Source organism: Sinocyclocheilus rhinocerous, unplaced genomic scaffold (assembly GCF_001515625.1).
Source record: "Sinocyclocheilus rhinocerous isolate Xijiao unplaced genomic scaffold, SAMN03320098_v1.1 scaffold348, whole genome shotgun sequence".
NCBI classification, from domain to species: domain Eukaryota; kingdom Metazoa; phylum Chordata; class Actinopteri; order Cypriniformes; family Cyprinidae; genus Sinocyclocheilus; species Sinocyclocheilus rhinocerous.
Genome location: NW_015635025.1, coordinates 1,147,380 through 1,164,590, shown reverse-complemented (window position 1 = coordinate 1,164,590; position 17,211 = coordinate 1,147,380). Strand labels below are relative to the sequence as shown.

The 17,211-nt window shown below is 38.0% G+C and overlaps 1 protein-coding gene across 4 annotated transcripts in view; it reads left to right on the top strand.

Moving 5' to 3' along the window:
• Positions 1 to 16,745, top strand: part of LOC107746159 (rho guanine nucleotide exchange factor 9-like) — a 28,360-nt gene extending 11,615 nt beyond the window's left edge. For 3 of the 4 annotated variants that reach the window (XM_016560257.1, XM_016560260.1, XM_016560259.1), the window contains 9 exons: positions 2,719 to 2,898; positions 4,066 to 4,260; positions 6,391 to 6,570; positions 6,811 to 7,043; positions 8,139 to 8,268; positions 9,044 to 9,175; positions 12,582 to 12,825; positions 12,955 to 13,023; positions 16,121 to 16,745. In XM_016560257.1, the coding sequence (XP_016415743.1) occupies positions 2,719 to 2,898; positions 4,066 to 4,260; positions 6,391 to 6,570; positions 6,811 to 7,043; positions 8,139 to 8,268; positions 9,044 to 9,175; positions 12,582 to 12,825; positions 12,955 to 13,023; positions 16,121 to 16,296 (1,539 nt within the window). In that variant the 3' untranslated portion in view covers positions 16,297 to 16,745. Of the gene's footprint in view, positions 1 to 2,718; positions 2,899 to 4,065; positions 4,261 to 6,390; positions 6,571 to 6,810; positions 7,044 to 8,138; positions 8,269 to 9,043; positions 9,176 to 12,581; positions 12,826 to 12,954; positions 13,047 to 16,120 lie in introns of all 4 variants that reach the window. The other variant, XM_016560258.1, reaches the window with a different exon arrangement.
• The last annotated feature ends 466 nt before the right edge of the window (positions 16,746 to 17,211 follow it).

Genomic DNA, 17,211 nt, shown 5'->3' with positions numbered 1-17,211 from the left:
GAAAACGAAGCGTTTGAGAGAGGCGGGGCATAGAGGACCTACAATAATGTACAGTATTTGAAAAATAATGTGTTTTTTGAACATTAAAGCATGTCAACATATTCTGTTACACCAAATACACAAAATAATGATCTTTAAAATAGCATCATATGACCCCTTTAAGAAGTTCGCTTCAGTCAGCTTTAGTATTATTGACACGGCATATTTGAATGTTCCCCTCGAATCTGACAGTAAGTAGAGCACATTGATGTGAAATGATAAATAGAGGTGTCTCTCATTCTTCTTGTGAGTTTTGACATCTTTGTGCTTCCATACGCACTTGGTGCTGAGTCGAATGCATTCATCTCAAGACATACTGTGTGCAGAAACATGAGGGGAACAGCGGTCCATTATGTAACAATAATTCCTTTACATTCACAGAACCCTGGGACTCTAATGAGAGATGACTTTCAAGGTGTCTTAACATTATGATCTGGCCACAGAGTTATTCTGTATTTTTAATGATTTATGTTCCCAGAACAGTCGGAAAGTGCTCGAGAGGCTATTTATTGGCACTAATCATCCTGACAATTATGGTTATATGCAGCCTTCTCAAAATATGAAGCAAATGGATCGCGGAAATGGAGTGTGTGTTTCTGATCTCCCTGTAGCTCTTCAGCTTGTGATGTTTGCAGTCTCAGCCCAGAGAAAGCTTGTGGCGTTTGCCGATGGAGTCTGAGTGCTGAACCTGTGGCTGCAGCCATCGACAAACGCACTGACGGCACTCATTCATGACACTCTCAGAGGAGCATAGACTGTACAAACAGCCAATCAGGAAGCCTCCTGCTTAGTGTTTCGCCGCTTGTATCACACGAGTGGCTTGATTAGGGAAAGAAAGCTGTCTTAAAGACATCAGATTTCATCTGGAGAGATCTTGACAGACTCAAGCTTCATTTTCTGTATGAAGCACTACACTAAGTAAAAAAAAAAGACTTGGAAGTGGTTTGATGAGGTGGTGAGAATGGTGAGTTTTAAGAGCCGGCCACACTATACTTTTCCTTCCACTGACTTCCATTCATATGCATGTGAACGTGAGAGAAACACAAGCTCAGGTGAATTTCGCTGCGTCCCAGAGTTCAAGTTTGGAGAACTCTGACCTGTGAATTTGGATCACATGATCACGTGACCAATAGAAGATCGCTGTGGCCTCTTAGCTGAATTAAAAGAACTCAAACTTTAGATCGGGAGGACTGCAGTGAAGTACGTTGATAACATTTTAGATGTGTCATATGTAAAATTATGCACACCATAAACTGTATGTCTTTATATATTTTGCATGCTCAAAGTCTAGTGTGACCGTGTTTTTCATAAGAATTACCTGCTCCAATACATGCCACAGAGGACTAGAAACGGTTGTATTGCATGACTATAAATAAGCCTGTGAATCACTGCAGGAACACGTGGTTGAGGCTCGTTTTGGTCGTATGGTTCTTTGTTTGATTAAATAACATTTATAGTCACAGGGCCTGTGAAAAATAAATCAAATGTATTGAAATACAGTAAATGTGATTTCAAGAGGAGCCTGTTCATCCAGTCCTGTCAGTCATTTAATAGGAGTTTATAAACAAGCACACACACTTTTCTGTGACAAACTCCTCCAGCATCCCTCCTCCTCCTCCTCCAACCGTATTCCAGTTTCTATTTCTCTAATCCCTGCGAAGATGATCAAAGACAGCAGTTCTCAGTTAGCATTCTGGGTCCCACAACACACTGGGTATAAACAGTATGATTTTAGTTGTCTTTTATTTGTGTATAGCTGTTTATTGCAGCAGTGTTGCCTGCCCTTATCTGCGGCTGCTTTTACACTTGCGGCTTGTGCTGCAAAAACACGCTGAAAATAGAAACCTCTGACGCAGCGCGAGTAGATGGAAATATAGTGCTGTGGATTCAACACCTTTCATGATTAGTTATTTGCATGATGGATTGAATCAAGTGTTTAAATAAGGGGAGATATTACGAATGGTATCTTTAGCTGCTCACTGCACACTACACTCACAGTAGCTACACCTTTGTGCTTTATCTACTCCTGAAGAGTGCATATTATATGCCTTAAAGGTGCACTATGCAGGTCCCCCCCCCCCAAATAAAGTTTAAACTCATACAAAAATAATCCCTAACTCAATTGCAAATTACAGCCAGTCATCTAATTATAAGTATAACTGTTTATATGCATTCATGTATGATAAACACAATATTTGAAAAAGTGTTTGCAAAACACCCATGGCTACTGATATCGTGTCTTTTGGCTGTGTTGAGCCCACCCATGCGGAGGGGCCGAGTTTGACCGTTGTGTTAAAACAGTTACTGAAAATCCTGCATAAGGCAGCTTTAAGAAAATATGGGACTAAAATGAATCTCTGTAGGGTACATAAGGCACAGAGCCGTACTTTTGAGGGTGAAAAACTGTTGTAGCCCTACAGTAGGTCAAATTTTTGCCCATTCTTTTCTGACCAGAATTAAGGGGCATTATTCTCTCTCTAAAGCTTTTAAAAGATTGAGCTGTGTTTGTTTGAGCATCAGCCCAACATACTGCAGCAGCACTGGCTCAACCTGTGGCACGAGTCAGATGTTTTCTGACCAATGACAGATGTGTAACCAATGGAAGTGTGCTTCGAAACATGTCGTGTGTGTGTGAAAGCATGACCGCTTCTCCATCAGGCTCATTGTGTTTTTCTACAGTTGATCAGCGGCGGTTCGGTGGTCAGTGCAGAGGCAGTATGGGATCACGTGACGATGGCCGAGAGGGAGCTGGCGTTCAAGGCGGGAGATGTCATCAAGGTCCTGGACGCCTCCAATAAAGACTGGTGGTGGGGTCAGATGGATGACGAGGAGGGCTGGTTCCCCGCCAGCTTCGTGAGGGTACGTTTCAGCCACCTCTTTGATGAACTCTCTCATCTCATCTAATAAGCTCCTAGATCTTATCATTGAACTGTGATGCGGCTCAAGGTCTCAGGTGACGAAACGAGGTCTTGGACGACTCAAACACGCATCAGAAATCGATAAAATGATTGTATTTGGGGTTTTTTTCTCCACCATTAATTTAAAATTCATTTATTTTCAATGTTTCCAATTGTTTTCCTAAAACAAAAATCTTTTTACGTTGCCTTTTATTTGGTCTCAGGTGATGAAACAAGGTCTTGGACACAGATCCTGATTAGATGCGTCCGTCTGGACTTCGGAAAGAACGCAGTCCGTGTTGAATCAGTGTTGCCAAGCCACTTCCATCTCACTGTTCCATTTCTATTCTTCCACAGCGAGAGTACACTAAAACCAAGTGTATTTCTGTCATTACACCAAAAACATGTTTTCCTAACAAACATAAAATGAAAGAAAGTTTCATACATATTTCTTTTTTTCCCACTGTTTCACAGTATTTATTTTTTTTTACTTTGAACTAACAAATAAAAATACCACACTAGTTTTTGAATTTACTCTATAATGTTATCAAAGTTACTTAAAAAAAAAAAAAAGTGATGTACAAAACCGCAAAATATACTGGGACTGACCCACCATGGAAACAACCCTGAAGACATTATCTCATGTAACATTCAAGAGTGTGATTCTTTGTTTCCCCAAATTGTGATTCCTATGTAAATGGATTTATGCCACCATTAGATTTCTGTTCCCCATTAAAACATGAAAAGTCCATTTGAACTGCATATATGCCACTTCAGAAGCATCTCCTGTGCCACCTTGCAGCATAATGCAGTCTTGTCTGAAACCATAAGATGAGACCCAGATCAAAGGCAGAATTTTTTGTCTTATTACCAAGAACATGAGAGCAAGACTCCAGCTCATCACACATTTGGAATGAGAAGTGTCCACTCAAATGGTTAAAGAACAACTATCTCCAATGGAATTCTGTAGAGAAATGACTTAGTATTTTTGTAACTATGGAATCTTTAATTGCATGGACTTCTATCTTTGTCTATCTTTACCCTAGTGAGAATTAGGGCTCAAACCTGTTCCCCTTTGCAAAACTCACAGCTTGGAGATATAATGTGTCTCTCTGCCTTTTCCTGTTAGCTCTGGGTTAATCAGGATCGTGCAGAATCAGCTGAGGGTGCCAGCGAGGTGCAGAATGGACACACCAACCCCGGCAACGGCTGCCTGTGCATCGGCCAACCACTGCAGAACCGAGACCAGATGAGGGCCAACGTCATCAACGAGATCATGAGCACCGAGCGCCACTACATCAAACACCTGAAGGACATATGTGAGGTACTGCTGTGCTGACAGTATCAGATGATTGTGATTGGTGGCCTCTTGGTACCGTGGAGAGATTAAAGGGACAGTTGAGCAAAAAACCTAATATATCACCCATATATCAAATATGGTAAACAAACTGTAACTGCTTGACACACAGAATAAACTGGTTTTATTGGTTGGTTTTTACATGTTAAGCAAGCATGATTAAACTTTCAGTTACCATATTTGATGAGCTGTTGAATTTGAGTTTATAAATGTTTATAATAATAATAGAATGCGCTTTTCTTATACCAAAAGCGCTACAAACGGTTAAAAATAAAACAAATAAAATACAAAAATTCTGTTGCAATACAAAGCAATAAATCAATAATATACAGTACAGCTAACCAATACAATAAAATACTAATCATCTCAATCTATGTAGGCATTTTTAAAAAGATGGGTTTTTAACAACTTCTTAAAACTGTCCAATGTGGGAGCATTTCTAGCAGTAAGAGTAAAAGAATCAGCAGAACGAAGAGAATGAGAAGGCAGGTAAATGGTAACTAAGTCACAGATATAAGAAGGAGCCATTCCATGCACAGCTTTGTAAGTTAAAGTGAGAGTTTTAAAATCAATGCGTGACTAAATAGGCAGCCAATGCAGACTAAAAAGAATGCCAGTGATATGCTGACGAGATGGCATATAAGTGAGCATGTGCTGCTGAATTCTGGATATATTGTAGCCATTTGATAGATTTAGCAGGTAGACCAACAAATAACACATTACAATAATCAATCCTGGAAGTAACAAATGCGTGAACAAGCCTTTCAGCATCAGGCAGTCTGAGGAAAGGCCTAATTCTAGCAATGTTTCTAAGGTGATGCAGATTTTGTGATAATCTTAATGTGTGAATCTAATGTCAGATGGGCATCGGAAATCACACAGAGGTTATGAGCAAATGGAGTAAATGGAGCTATGGTACTATTGTCCATACTCAAATTAAAACTGCTACCTTTATGAATAGCTGCTTGTGGTCTTTGAACAGCTCAATTTTAGAAAATCATGATGCATCCACATTTTTATTTCCTGCACACACTCAGAAAGAATTTTGGAGGTGACATTGATATTGGACTTAGAACTGATGTAAATCTGATTAATAATGATTAATAATAATCCTAATAATTTTGCCAAAGGAAGCATATAAATGCTAAATAATTAAGGGCCCAAAATAGATCCCTGAGGAACACCATGACAGACCTGTCCGATTTGATTGTTTCCTACAACAACAAACTGGGAATAATCAGTAAGGTAGGATTTAAAAATGTAAGCATTTAAGCACAGTACCAGAGATACCAAGCCAACTCTCATGTCTATTAAGCAGAATGGAGTGGCACACTATGCCAAATGCTGCACTCAGATCTAACAACACCAAGATGGTAGAGGGTCCAGAGTCAGCTGAGACAAGCAGGTCATTCATAATGCGAACCAAGGCAGTCTCTGTATTGTGTCCCTTTCTAAACCCAGATTGGAAAGGCTCAAAAAACTTGTTGAATAACAAGCATGTCAATGAAGTTGTGTCGCAACGAGAAAGGACAGATTTGAAATACCTGTAATTTTATAGATCCAACTTACCACATCCAGGCTTTTTAAGGACTGGTGTAATAGCTGCAACCTTAACAATACCAGTAGTAAGGGAGGTGTTCACAATGTTCAATATGAGGGGACTTATTGATGGCAAACACTCCTTAAGAACAACTTTCGGGATAGGGTCAAGAGTACAGATCTGTCTTAAAAATCATGTTGGAGTTTGCAGCACCATTTATGTGAAAAGTCTAAATGAAATCAGTTTATCATATAAAGTGACTGTGTCTCTTCAGACTTCTTGGAATAAATTGCTCAAAGATGTATTTTGCAATGTTTTCATGAACTTTTTGAAGGTTGCATGTTAAATGGAAAGGACTTTCAAGGGGGGACTAGATTTCCTTTGTTAAGCAAAGTCTGGAATCAAAATTATTCATGCAGATTACTTGCATGCTGTTATTTGACATGGTTGCAGTCATGCAGTGCACAGTGTCTAAAGAAGAATGAGTTTCAGAGAACTGTTGGTCTGTGGTGGACATCGCTTGCAGCATACCAAACTGAAGGAGTTTCTCTCTGTAGGGCTACTTGAGGCAGTGTCGAAAGAGGATTGACATGTTCAATGATGACCAGCTAAAAGTGATTTTTGGAAACATCGAGGATATATACAGATTTCAAATGGGATTTGTGCGGGACTTGGAGAAACAGTACAACATTGATGAACCCCATCTTAGTGAAATTGGTCCATGTTTTCTGGAACATGTGAGTACATTGCCTTATGACTTGGCATTAACATCATCTACTGCTTATTTCAAATTATAGACATTTTTAGCTGTACCGACAAGCTCCTTCATAATACATCTAGAAAATTTCAAGACAGTCCATAATGGTTGGGTACTGATTAGCTATTAAAACTTTTAAGCTGATTCCTGAAAACCTTAAAATGAAATGCATGTTTCAAGTTTGCTTCAGTTCTGACTTTAATGACTGTCTGCCTTACAGCAAGACGGTTTCTGGATCTATTCAGAGTACTGCAACAACCACCTGGATGCCTGCATGGAGCTCTCTAAGCTGATGAAAGACGGCCGCTATCAGCACTTTTTTGAAGCCTGTCGCCTCCTCCAGCAGATGATTGACATCGCCATTGATGGCTTCCTCCTCACCCCTGTGCAGAAGATCTGCAAATATCCACTACAGCTGGCCGAGTTACTGAAGTACACAGGACAGGATCATAGGTAACACACCCAAACACATGCAAAAACCACAAAAAAACACTGTCTAGTAGGGGTGGGAATCACAGGGTTCCTCACGATACGATACGATACGATACATGGCTAACGATACCGATCATATCACGATACAGCAATTCTGCGATTATCAATATATTGCTAGACAATCCTATAATGATACCTCACGAAATCTGTCTAACTATGAAAACAAAATGCTCGTGAAAAGCTTAAGTGCAGGTTTTCTCTCTTTTATTCAAGTCCAAACTGCTGAAAACTGCTGCAAAAATTCTGCAAAAATGAAAATTCTGTTATCATTTACTCACTCTCAAGTAGTTTTAAACCTGAATGAGTTTCTTTCTTGTGCTGAACACAAGTAAGAGTTTAGCTCCAACTTGCCTCAATACATCTGCCTGGAAGATTAGGGTTGATTATTGGTGTTTGATTAGGGTTGGAGCTAAACTCTGCAGACACTGGCCCTCCAGGGCCAAGTTTGGACATCCCCGGTCTAGAGATCTGAAGCTAATGTACAGGCTGAAGCAGAATGTTACAGAAACAGAAGCAAACAGATATCTGTAGGCAGTAAGATATATATATACACAATGGCGATAATAAGTTTGTGAACCCTTTGAAAATAATTTGATTTCAGCAATGGTTGCTCATAAAATGTGCTCTAAATTTAACTCACAATTAAAGACAAAGGCAATCTAACTACACTAATGACACAGTCACGTTGTACTTTTCACACATTTTATTATTAAATATATTGAATACAAAGTAAATGAACCCTTGAATGTAGTAACTGTAGGTCCTTTTTTAGCAGCAAAACCTCCACCCATCATTTTCCTCTCAACAAAACATTGTGCATTTTTGCCAAAAAACCCTTTGCCAATAAATAAATACATTTACTTACAGTCTCATCTCCTAATAGTGAAAATATTAACATCGAGTTGTTACACAGAGGTTCACTTGTCAATTGATCACTCACTGAAATACAATTTTGAAAGTGTGTGTCATAATATATTAGTTAGATTGTGTTTGTCTATAATTGTGACCACATTTTATGTATTTAATTATAGTCTGTGGGTGTTTTTTCTCTCACAGTGATTACCGTTATGTGGCAGCAGCGCTCGCTGTCATGAGGAACGTCACGCAGCAAATCAACGAGCGCAAAAGAAGACTGGAGAACATTGACAAGATCGCTCAGTGGCAGGCCTCAGTGCTGGACTGGGAGGTGTGTTTGAATAATATTTGTGGATTTCATGAAGTTATGTACAGTTAGTGGCTCACATTCAGTCACACACACTTTGTATTCGGATGTCATTGTACATCTGGACATGAACAAAGTGCAAGAGAGATCTTTAGACACATTTATTCTCGAGTCCTCCACATCGTGCCTCATATTTGTTAGCAGCCTGGATTCTTTTTGTTTGTTTAATAATTCAGCTTTTAAATAATGTTTTTATTTCTTTAAAAGCTGAATTCTTAAAATGTGATCCTGGAGCACAAACACAAAAGCAGTCTTAAGTCGCTGGGGTATATTTGTAGCAATAGCCAAAAATACGTTGTATGGGTCAAAATTATTGATTTTTCTTTTATGCCAAATATCATTAGGATATTAAGGAAAGATCATGTTTCATGAAGATATTTAGTTAATTTCCTACCGTAAATATCAAAACTTAATTTTTGATTAGTAATATGCATTGCTAAGAACTTCATTTGGACAACTTTAAAGATGATTTTCTCAATATTTTGATTTTTTTACACCCTCAGATTCCAGATTTTCAAATAGTTGTATCTCAGCCAAATATTGTCCTATCCTAACAATACCATACATCAATGGAAAGCTTATCTATTCAGATTATGTATAAATCTCAATTTCAAAAAATTGACCCTTATGACTGGTTTTGTGCTCCACGGTCACAAATAGTTCATTAATAAAATCTTCTTTAGGCTGCTGCCAATCCTAGTTCGTCTGCCTTGACTCCAGACTATTTTGTTCACATTAGGGTGATGATATTCTGGACAGAAGTTCAGAGCTGATCTACACGGGTGAGATGTCGTGGATCTATCAGCCTTATGGCAGGAGTCAGCAGAGAGTCTTCTTCCTTTTCGATCATCAGCTGGTCCTGTGCAAAAAGGTACGTGATCTTTATGAAATATATTGTATTTCCTCAAAAAAGGGTTTGAGATGGTCAGCATGGAGATGTAAGAAATAAATAAAAGTGTAAACACTGATCATAAAAATGCTCCCAAACCTATATTAAAGTGCCCCTATTATGCCATTATGAATATTGCCTTTCATGCAGTGTGTAGCTGTATGTGAATGTAAACGATCTATAGACGATAAATAAAGTTATTGTCTTTATTTAGAGACAAAAAAAGGAGTCTTGACCTGCCCTCAAACACTGCAGCTTGATCATGTCGAGAAGACGCTGTGAAAGAAAATTCGCTTTATTTTCACTTCCGAAAGATGAGAGTGCAGAGAATCAGTGGTTAAAATTCACAGCAGTGCAACCCCAGTCTTTTTTTGAGTTCCTGCCATTTTACTGACGACTGCTTCTCTAAACCTCGTGGAGTTCGACGCGGGATTCACAAACACTTGCTCTTGAAAGATGAATCAATGCACAGTTTATTTGGACCAGCTGACTCCACTGAATCACAATTGTAAGTATGATAAATAATAGATGTTTATATTTTCTTTCGAGCGTTCAAAATACGCAACTATGGCAATGGACGAATCGTTTCCGACACGCGCAGTACGCAGTAGACCAATCACAACAGACTGGGCCATCTGACCAATCAGAGCAGAGCAGGCTCACGGAAAGGCGGGGTTTAGAGAGACTGAATCTCAGAACTGCTTCGAACGAATCGCTGGAAAATGAGGTGATATCAAATGCATATTTTGAGAAAGCGGAAGCGTTTTTTGACCTTGCATGCATGTAAACCTATTGTAGGAGACTCCCAAAACAATCTTAGGAACCTTAAAAATGGCATAATAGGGGCACTTTAAATTCATAAGCATTCCTTATTTTATATTGCCAGATTTGGATCTCTAAACCTGACAATAAATTAGAAAAAATTAGCACCATCCCACAAGTTGTAGGAATGTAGTGTACGGAAAGTTGCTCTAACAAAAGGTTTTATTGAGTTGATGTATTTCTTTAACTTCTTAAACTTGTTTGAAATGTTTTTTTGTTTTTTTTTAATACTTAAGTTGGGCCAGATAGTTAATTACAAACAACCAGCAAGTGTCCAGCAAACCTTTCCCAAAAACCCTCATGAAGTTGGTTGTCAGAATGTCCAGAGTGTGTAGAGTTGTATTCTTGGATACAAACTGTATCTTCATTAAAATAACTCTGAAATAGCACAAAATAGACATTTGGAAATGAATAGTGACTATAGCTGCCAGCAGAGGCCAACCAACCAGCTGCAGATCTTTTACAGGTAAATCCAGTTGGACAGAGTACAGTTGGCAGCTCTCACACATTTCAGATACACAATTTTTCTGTCTCACGCTCTATTAAATCTCCAAAATGACAAGACAACATAAAATATGTCAGTACAAATCTGCCTAGAGGATCTTTTTCCTTACTTTTTTGTCTACAACAGATAAAGTATTTAGAAATCTTTTAGATTTTTGCCCTAAGTGAGAGAGTGAGATATATTTTGTCCTTGTTTTTCCCATATTTATACTTTCCAACATAGCTTTGCTCCATCAGCATTCTTTCACCACATCCTTAAAATTGCATCTTTTTTCTTTTTGCATCTTATTTTATTATTGTTTTTATAAAATAAAAACTGTCACAAAATTTAAATAAATCACAATGAATATAAAAAAAAAATCACACTACATTGAAAATTCTGTCATTTACTTACAATCATGTTGTTCCAAACCCATTTGACTTTCTTTCTTCTGCAAAACTGCAAATAGAAGTGTATTTTGAAGAATGTGCCAACTGTTTTTGTCCATGCAGTGAAAGTCATTGGGGTCCAAAACAACACTGGACTTCACAAACATTCATTGTCTTGATAAAAACAGTAGGACATTAAGGATAGATGTGTGTAAGAAAAATACCAATATTGAACTATAAAGCAATTCTTTATTCCATCCAGCTGCCATAAGCCCATTCACAAGAGTTTATGGTTAAATAAATGAGCATTGTGAAACTCAGGCAACATAAAAGTTCGGGCATTACTTACTGCTGATGTAAAAATGTGGGACTTACAGATGCATAAAGATGCATAAAATTGCAGGAAAGGTTTAATTCATGGTCTGCAGAGGCTTCCGGAGAAATCAGGCGTTTTCAATTGATCCGGATGGGAGCCGAGCTCCCAGTCAACAATTTGATCTCACAATGATGTCACCATGAGCTTTGTATATGCAGATTATATTTTAAGTTGTTACACAAAATCAGGCAGTTTATAAGGTTTATCTCTCTATATACTTTAGTTATGTAGAACATATCTGCATTTCTGCATCAATGGATGTAATGTGTGCTGTAGGTGCGAAACTTTTAGTAATCTTAACCAAGATGTAGATGATCTTATCCCCGGTGACTAATATTTGAACTGCCTTCTCTCAACCTGCTCAAAATTTGAAACTCACAATGAGCTCACATACTACTCACACCGTGAGGATCAGAGTACGAGGATCGTTTGAACTCACAATGAGCTCACATATTACTCACACTGTGAGGATCGCAGTATGAGGACCGTTTGAACTCACAATGATTTCATATACTACTCACACCATGATGATCACAGTATGAGGATAGTTTGAGTTCACAATGAGCTCACCTATTACTCACACCATGAGGATCACAGTATGAGGATCGCAGTGTGAGGATCGTTTGAGTTCATAATGAGCTCATGTATTACTCACACCGTGAGGATCACAGTATGAGGATCGTGTGAACTCACAATGATTTCACCTATTACTCACACCGTGAGGATCACAGTATGAGGATCGTGTGAACTCACAATGATTTCATATACTACTCACACCGTGAGGATCACAGTATGAGGATCGTGTGAACTCACAATGATTTCATATACTACTCACACCATGAGGATCACAGTATGAGGACCGTGTGATGTCACTGTGATCATCGCATGATCTCACGTGTTGACTGGGCTATGCACTCACACACGTGGAATTGTGGGATTGACAGCGGATCAGAGAAATGTGCTGAAAGCAGCCGAGAGCGTCCAAAAGAAATGCTCAACTTCATTCGAATGTGGTGTGGGTGGAAGCTAATCGCTGTGAGGCACATACAGAGGCGTCCGTTTCAAAATCTGCCAGTTGTGCTGGAGTTTCTGCTGGCACAGATCATATCGTTTACACATTACTATATTTCATTCAGATTACAAATAGAGTTTGGGTGCTTTCATTGTGACGAGTCTGGGTTAGCGGGTTAGTAGCGAGCGTGTATGATCTATGGTTGTTTTACTTTTTATTAACCCAGCCAGTCTAGTGACAATAAAAGTGTCTAAACATTGCAGTAATAATATGTAAATCAAATGATTCACTGCATCTGTTCTCAGGACCTGATCCGCCGGGACATTCTTTACTACAAAGGGCGCATTGACATGGATCGCTATACGGTGAGAGATGCCATCGATGGACGGGACGACGACTTTAATGTCAGCGTGAAAAATGCATTCAAGCTGCACAACAGAGACAGCGAGGAGATCCACGTCTTCTTGGCCAAGAAACCGGAGGAGAAGATCCGCTGGCTGAGGGCTTTTCACGAGGAGCGCAGGATGGTCCAAGAGGATGAAAAAATCGGTAAACTGCCATAAATTCTCATTCATTGATTGTATTTATCATTGCATATGTTCTTAATGGCACCAGAACACAGTGCTTTTTCTGTGACCCTCCCTCATATCTTCTGCTTCTGCTGCTGGTTTTGTTTAGGTTTTGAGATTTCTGAATATCAGAAACGACAGGCTGCCATGACGGTGCGTAAAGTGGCCAAACAGAAAGGTGAGGCAACAAAGCGATACCAGGTGAATTCAACATTTTTCTATTTTAACTCCTGTCTTCTCACTGTTGCAAGCCGGTGTAGACAGTGTAAGCGTATTCTCCTTGGGCTCATTGTTTGGGCGATAACTACAGGATTCAGTGTTGTGACAATAGGTCGACTCAGTAATAGTAATGAAATACTTTTGTAAAAGTTCTTTCTCAATTCTGTTCACCTTTAAAATGAAGACACAAAAGCCCCCAAAATGTTTGATGTACTTTGTCTTAATCACAACAATCGAATATGTCTTATTCTTTAACTGCTGAATTGAATCACAACTCTAATAATAGCTGTTTTTCATGCTACTGAAATAAACAAATGCTCTTTTTGGATGTTTTGAGTTTTTAAACTTAAATGTGAATTTAAGTGTAAGAATGTTTTTATAATAACCTCTTATATGTCAAAATCTCAAGGAAAAGTTGTTTCTACACTTCGTGACTGCTGCTGTTCGTCATGCTCAGAGTTATATGCTAGTTATATATTTATAAAGGTGCTTCATCTTTACAAATCTGGATTCTTCTTCAACGAGACGTCAGGGAGAAATCACAGAATAATTCTGCCATTAAAAGAAGTTATAAATAAATAAGCAACAATGAAAAGACATAAAACGTACATGCTGATTGATATTGATGTCTAATTTATGTACTGTAAAAATGTGTAAACAGTGTACAGATTGTATGTTCTAATGATAGCAGTATATTTTAGGGGCCAAGCACTGAAGGTGCACAGACAGATAATTAAGATCACAGTATATAGGCCAAAACCATTCAGGGGCGAATAGGAAACTGTTATTATTAATTAATTTATAAATAAAGCTTGATTGTATATGGACGATACACTTAGTAAAACATCAGTGGCCAGTTGCATAAAACTGGCATCTGAGTAGCATCTGTAGTCTCATTTGTGCTTTTTTCCATTTTTGTGCACATATTCACTTCTGTCTGACATGTCATAACAGCACCACCTATTGGTCAAAAGTTATAAGTTGTTCTACTCCTGTCTGTTGAACCCATTTTTCCTAATATTATTGCAGCGATTGCTGCATCCCATTCAATTTTCATGTAATGGACCTCCTGTGTTTGGCCCCTTAATATATGCACTTTTTTCTTCATGAAATTATCGTGAATGTAGTGTACATTTTGGTTTATAGTGAATACTTTATATTTTATAGATTAATATTTCCGTGTCATATTTACACTCTGTTGTGAATCCTCAATGCTTCACTGACAAACGGTGAAGTGTGTTCTTGAATTTGCAGATTCATTGATAGATATCATCTTGAGAAAGAGGGCCATGTTATATGCACATGGTATGAAAATGATAAAGGTATTCTCATGAGCGCATAAAGTAGAATTAGTTTTTCTGCAAAATGCCATGGCAGTGAATTTGAAATGCAACTATAATAAAGCAATTATTACACTATTAAAAAAAAAAATCCAACCCTAAGAATATTGGTAAAATCTGTAAAATAGGACTCTATTATCCATAGATATTTAGTTCATCCAAAAATTTTAATTCATTATTTTCTCACACTGGTATGGCCTTATGAATTTCTTTTTTTTCAGAAGATAAAAGGAGAAATAATAAAAAAAAATATGTCCTGCTCGTGGTTGTCCATATATATACTGTATATATATCATTTGTAACATTTCTTGCCATTGTGTCTTTAAAATATCACAGATGGTAAAATTGTTAGGACAACTACTGATAACTATTGCACTTCAATAACTGTGTGAATGTCTGAATAATGAATGGCACATTTACAAAGCATGTAAAACAATAATCTGCTGTGTTACACTCAGACACGTGTAAATAGATTGGCAGTGTCTGTATGACTAAATATTTGTGTGCATTATTATTTTTTATTCATACTTTATTTTATTGCTAATATATTTTGTTTTCATCAGAGATTGACATCAATTCTTTGTTCAATTCATAATGCAATAATGTAAAAGCCTAGAACATTTGTGTTGCAGAAAAGAACGATCATACAGCTTTAGAACAGATTGAGTAAATACTGATTGAACTATTATTTTTGGGTGAACTATCCCTTTAAGATGCTCAGAATACTCAACACAACTAAACTGAAGCAATAAGATAGATTGTGTTTCAAAATGCCATGGAGATTATTGTGTTTGTGTTTGTGTTTGTGTTTGTGTGTGTGTGTGTGTGTGAGAAAGAGAGAGAGAGAGAGTGTGTTTTTGTGTGTGTGTGTGTGTGTTTGTGTGTGTGTGTGTTTGTGTTTGTGTGGTGTGTGTGTGAGAGAGAGAGTGTGTGTTTGTGTGTGTGTGTGTGTGTGTGAGAGAGAGAGAGAGAGTGTGTGTGTGTGTGTGTGTGTGTGTGTGAGAGAGAGTGTGTGTGTGTGTGTGTGTGTGTGTGTGTGTGTGAGAGAGAGGGAGAGAGAGAGTGTGTGTGTGTGTGTGTGTGTGTTAATATTTATTACTTTCGCTTATATCATGTAGTTGGAAAAACTAAATATGTTTTATATTGCATAGAATCATTGTACTTATGACTATAGTTCATATTTCTTAATTTTGTCATGACTATGGTCAATTCTGCCAAAATACCATAGTTACTACAGTTCTATACTGTAATATATTATATATAGTGGCCCCAAAAAGTATTTAGACACTTGATGACCTAGAGACCAGTTGGTTACTAAAAAGTGGCTCAGAAAAGTGAAGTCCGTTCTGAGAAAAGCATATTTTGGATCTAATGCAGTTCAGACTTTAAATATGACTTTTTGGGGCCACTGTATACATTATACACATGTGTGTATATGTCTGTAATAAAAAATGGCTAACTTGGTATTATCCAATCTGTCATCAATGCAGACGTACCTGTTTTTAAAACAGTGACTGTATTAACTATGATATGTATGTGGAAACTGTGGCTGGTTACCATGGTGCATTTTAAGGGATGTACTGTATGCCGTGAAGCATGATTCATCATAGCTGTGCACTGCTTATTTTGCTTTGAGCATTGACACTGTCCTGTTGGCTGTGTTTTTGTCCTGTCTCAAACATCTCCTGTCTCTGTCTTCTGACCCGATCGGAGCAGGTGTGAGCCAGAGCAGGTGCGTCTCCCCGGCGGACCCCTCATCTCACGGACCCTTCATGCTCTCCGATGACACTCCACAGTCAGATCTAGTTGAATTCCACGTCTCCAAATCAGGACAATCTCCATTCTGGCAAAACTTTAATAAGTTGACATCATTAAAAAATGGGAAAAAATAGTTAAGAGTCTTAGTCTGAATGCTCCCAGCAATGACGTTCAAGCTCAAGCGTATTCATTATGGATCTTAAAAACACCAGGAAGCTCCATCTGGATATCACTGACAATCACGAGCCTGATGTGATCGTACCTGTCCAGAGCCCAAACACACCTCAGTGATCCCTCTGCCCAGATGTTCACATGTGTCATTCACTATTATTGTATCTCCACTTTGAAGTGACCAGCATGCAATGACAGCCATCAAATTGATACATGTCTCAAAGGTTTGTTAGCAGCTTAGACATCTGCTCCACAGTCCCTCTGTCTGCAGGTTAACGATGAAGATCATAGACCTGAGGATGCTCATGTGGACCATACACTACAAATTAAAAAGCGGGATGAAAGATTGTAAGCTTTACACACAATTAACAATCAAATCGTCTAAACAGGGTATTGCTTTCTAATTCACAGAGGTGTTTTTATCAGTCAGGAACGTGGAGTTTGACAACATGATTATTCCTAGTATTAGTGAACAAGATTTGTGAACGTGTCACAATCTCATATGCTCTCCTCAATCAGTCACACACGTTGTATATTGACTGAACTCATTTCATATGACAACTATATATGTTTTTGTATCTATAAAAGGTAAAGTAGATTTTTGAATTCGCCTCCAAAGGGGGTTATTTTTGATTGTATTATATAATTACTCTGTAGTAAGCACACTGAAACCAATCATATGCTTTGTATGTGAGGTTTTGTTGTTGTTCATTTGTAATAGCTACTCTGAATACTATTTATTACTGTACTTAATGGCAAATAATGAGCAAGTTTTTAATACATACAGTAATGTGCAGAAGTCCTGGGCCATGAAAAAAGAGTGTATATATATATATATATATATATATATATATATGAAATAAAGGTAATTTATTAAC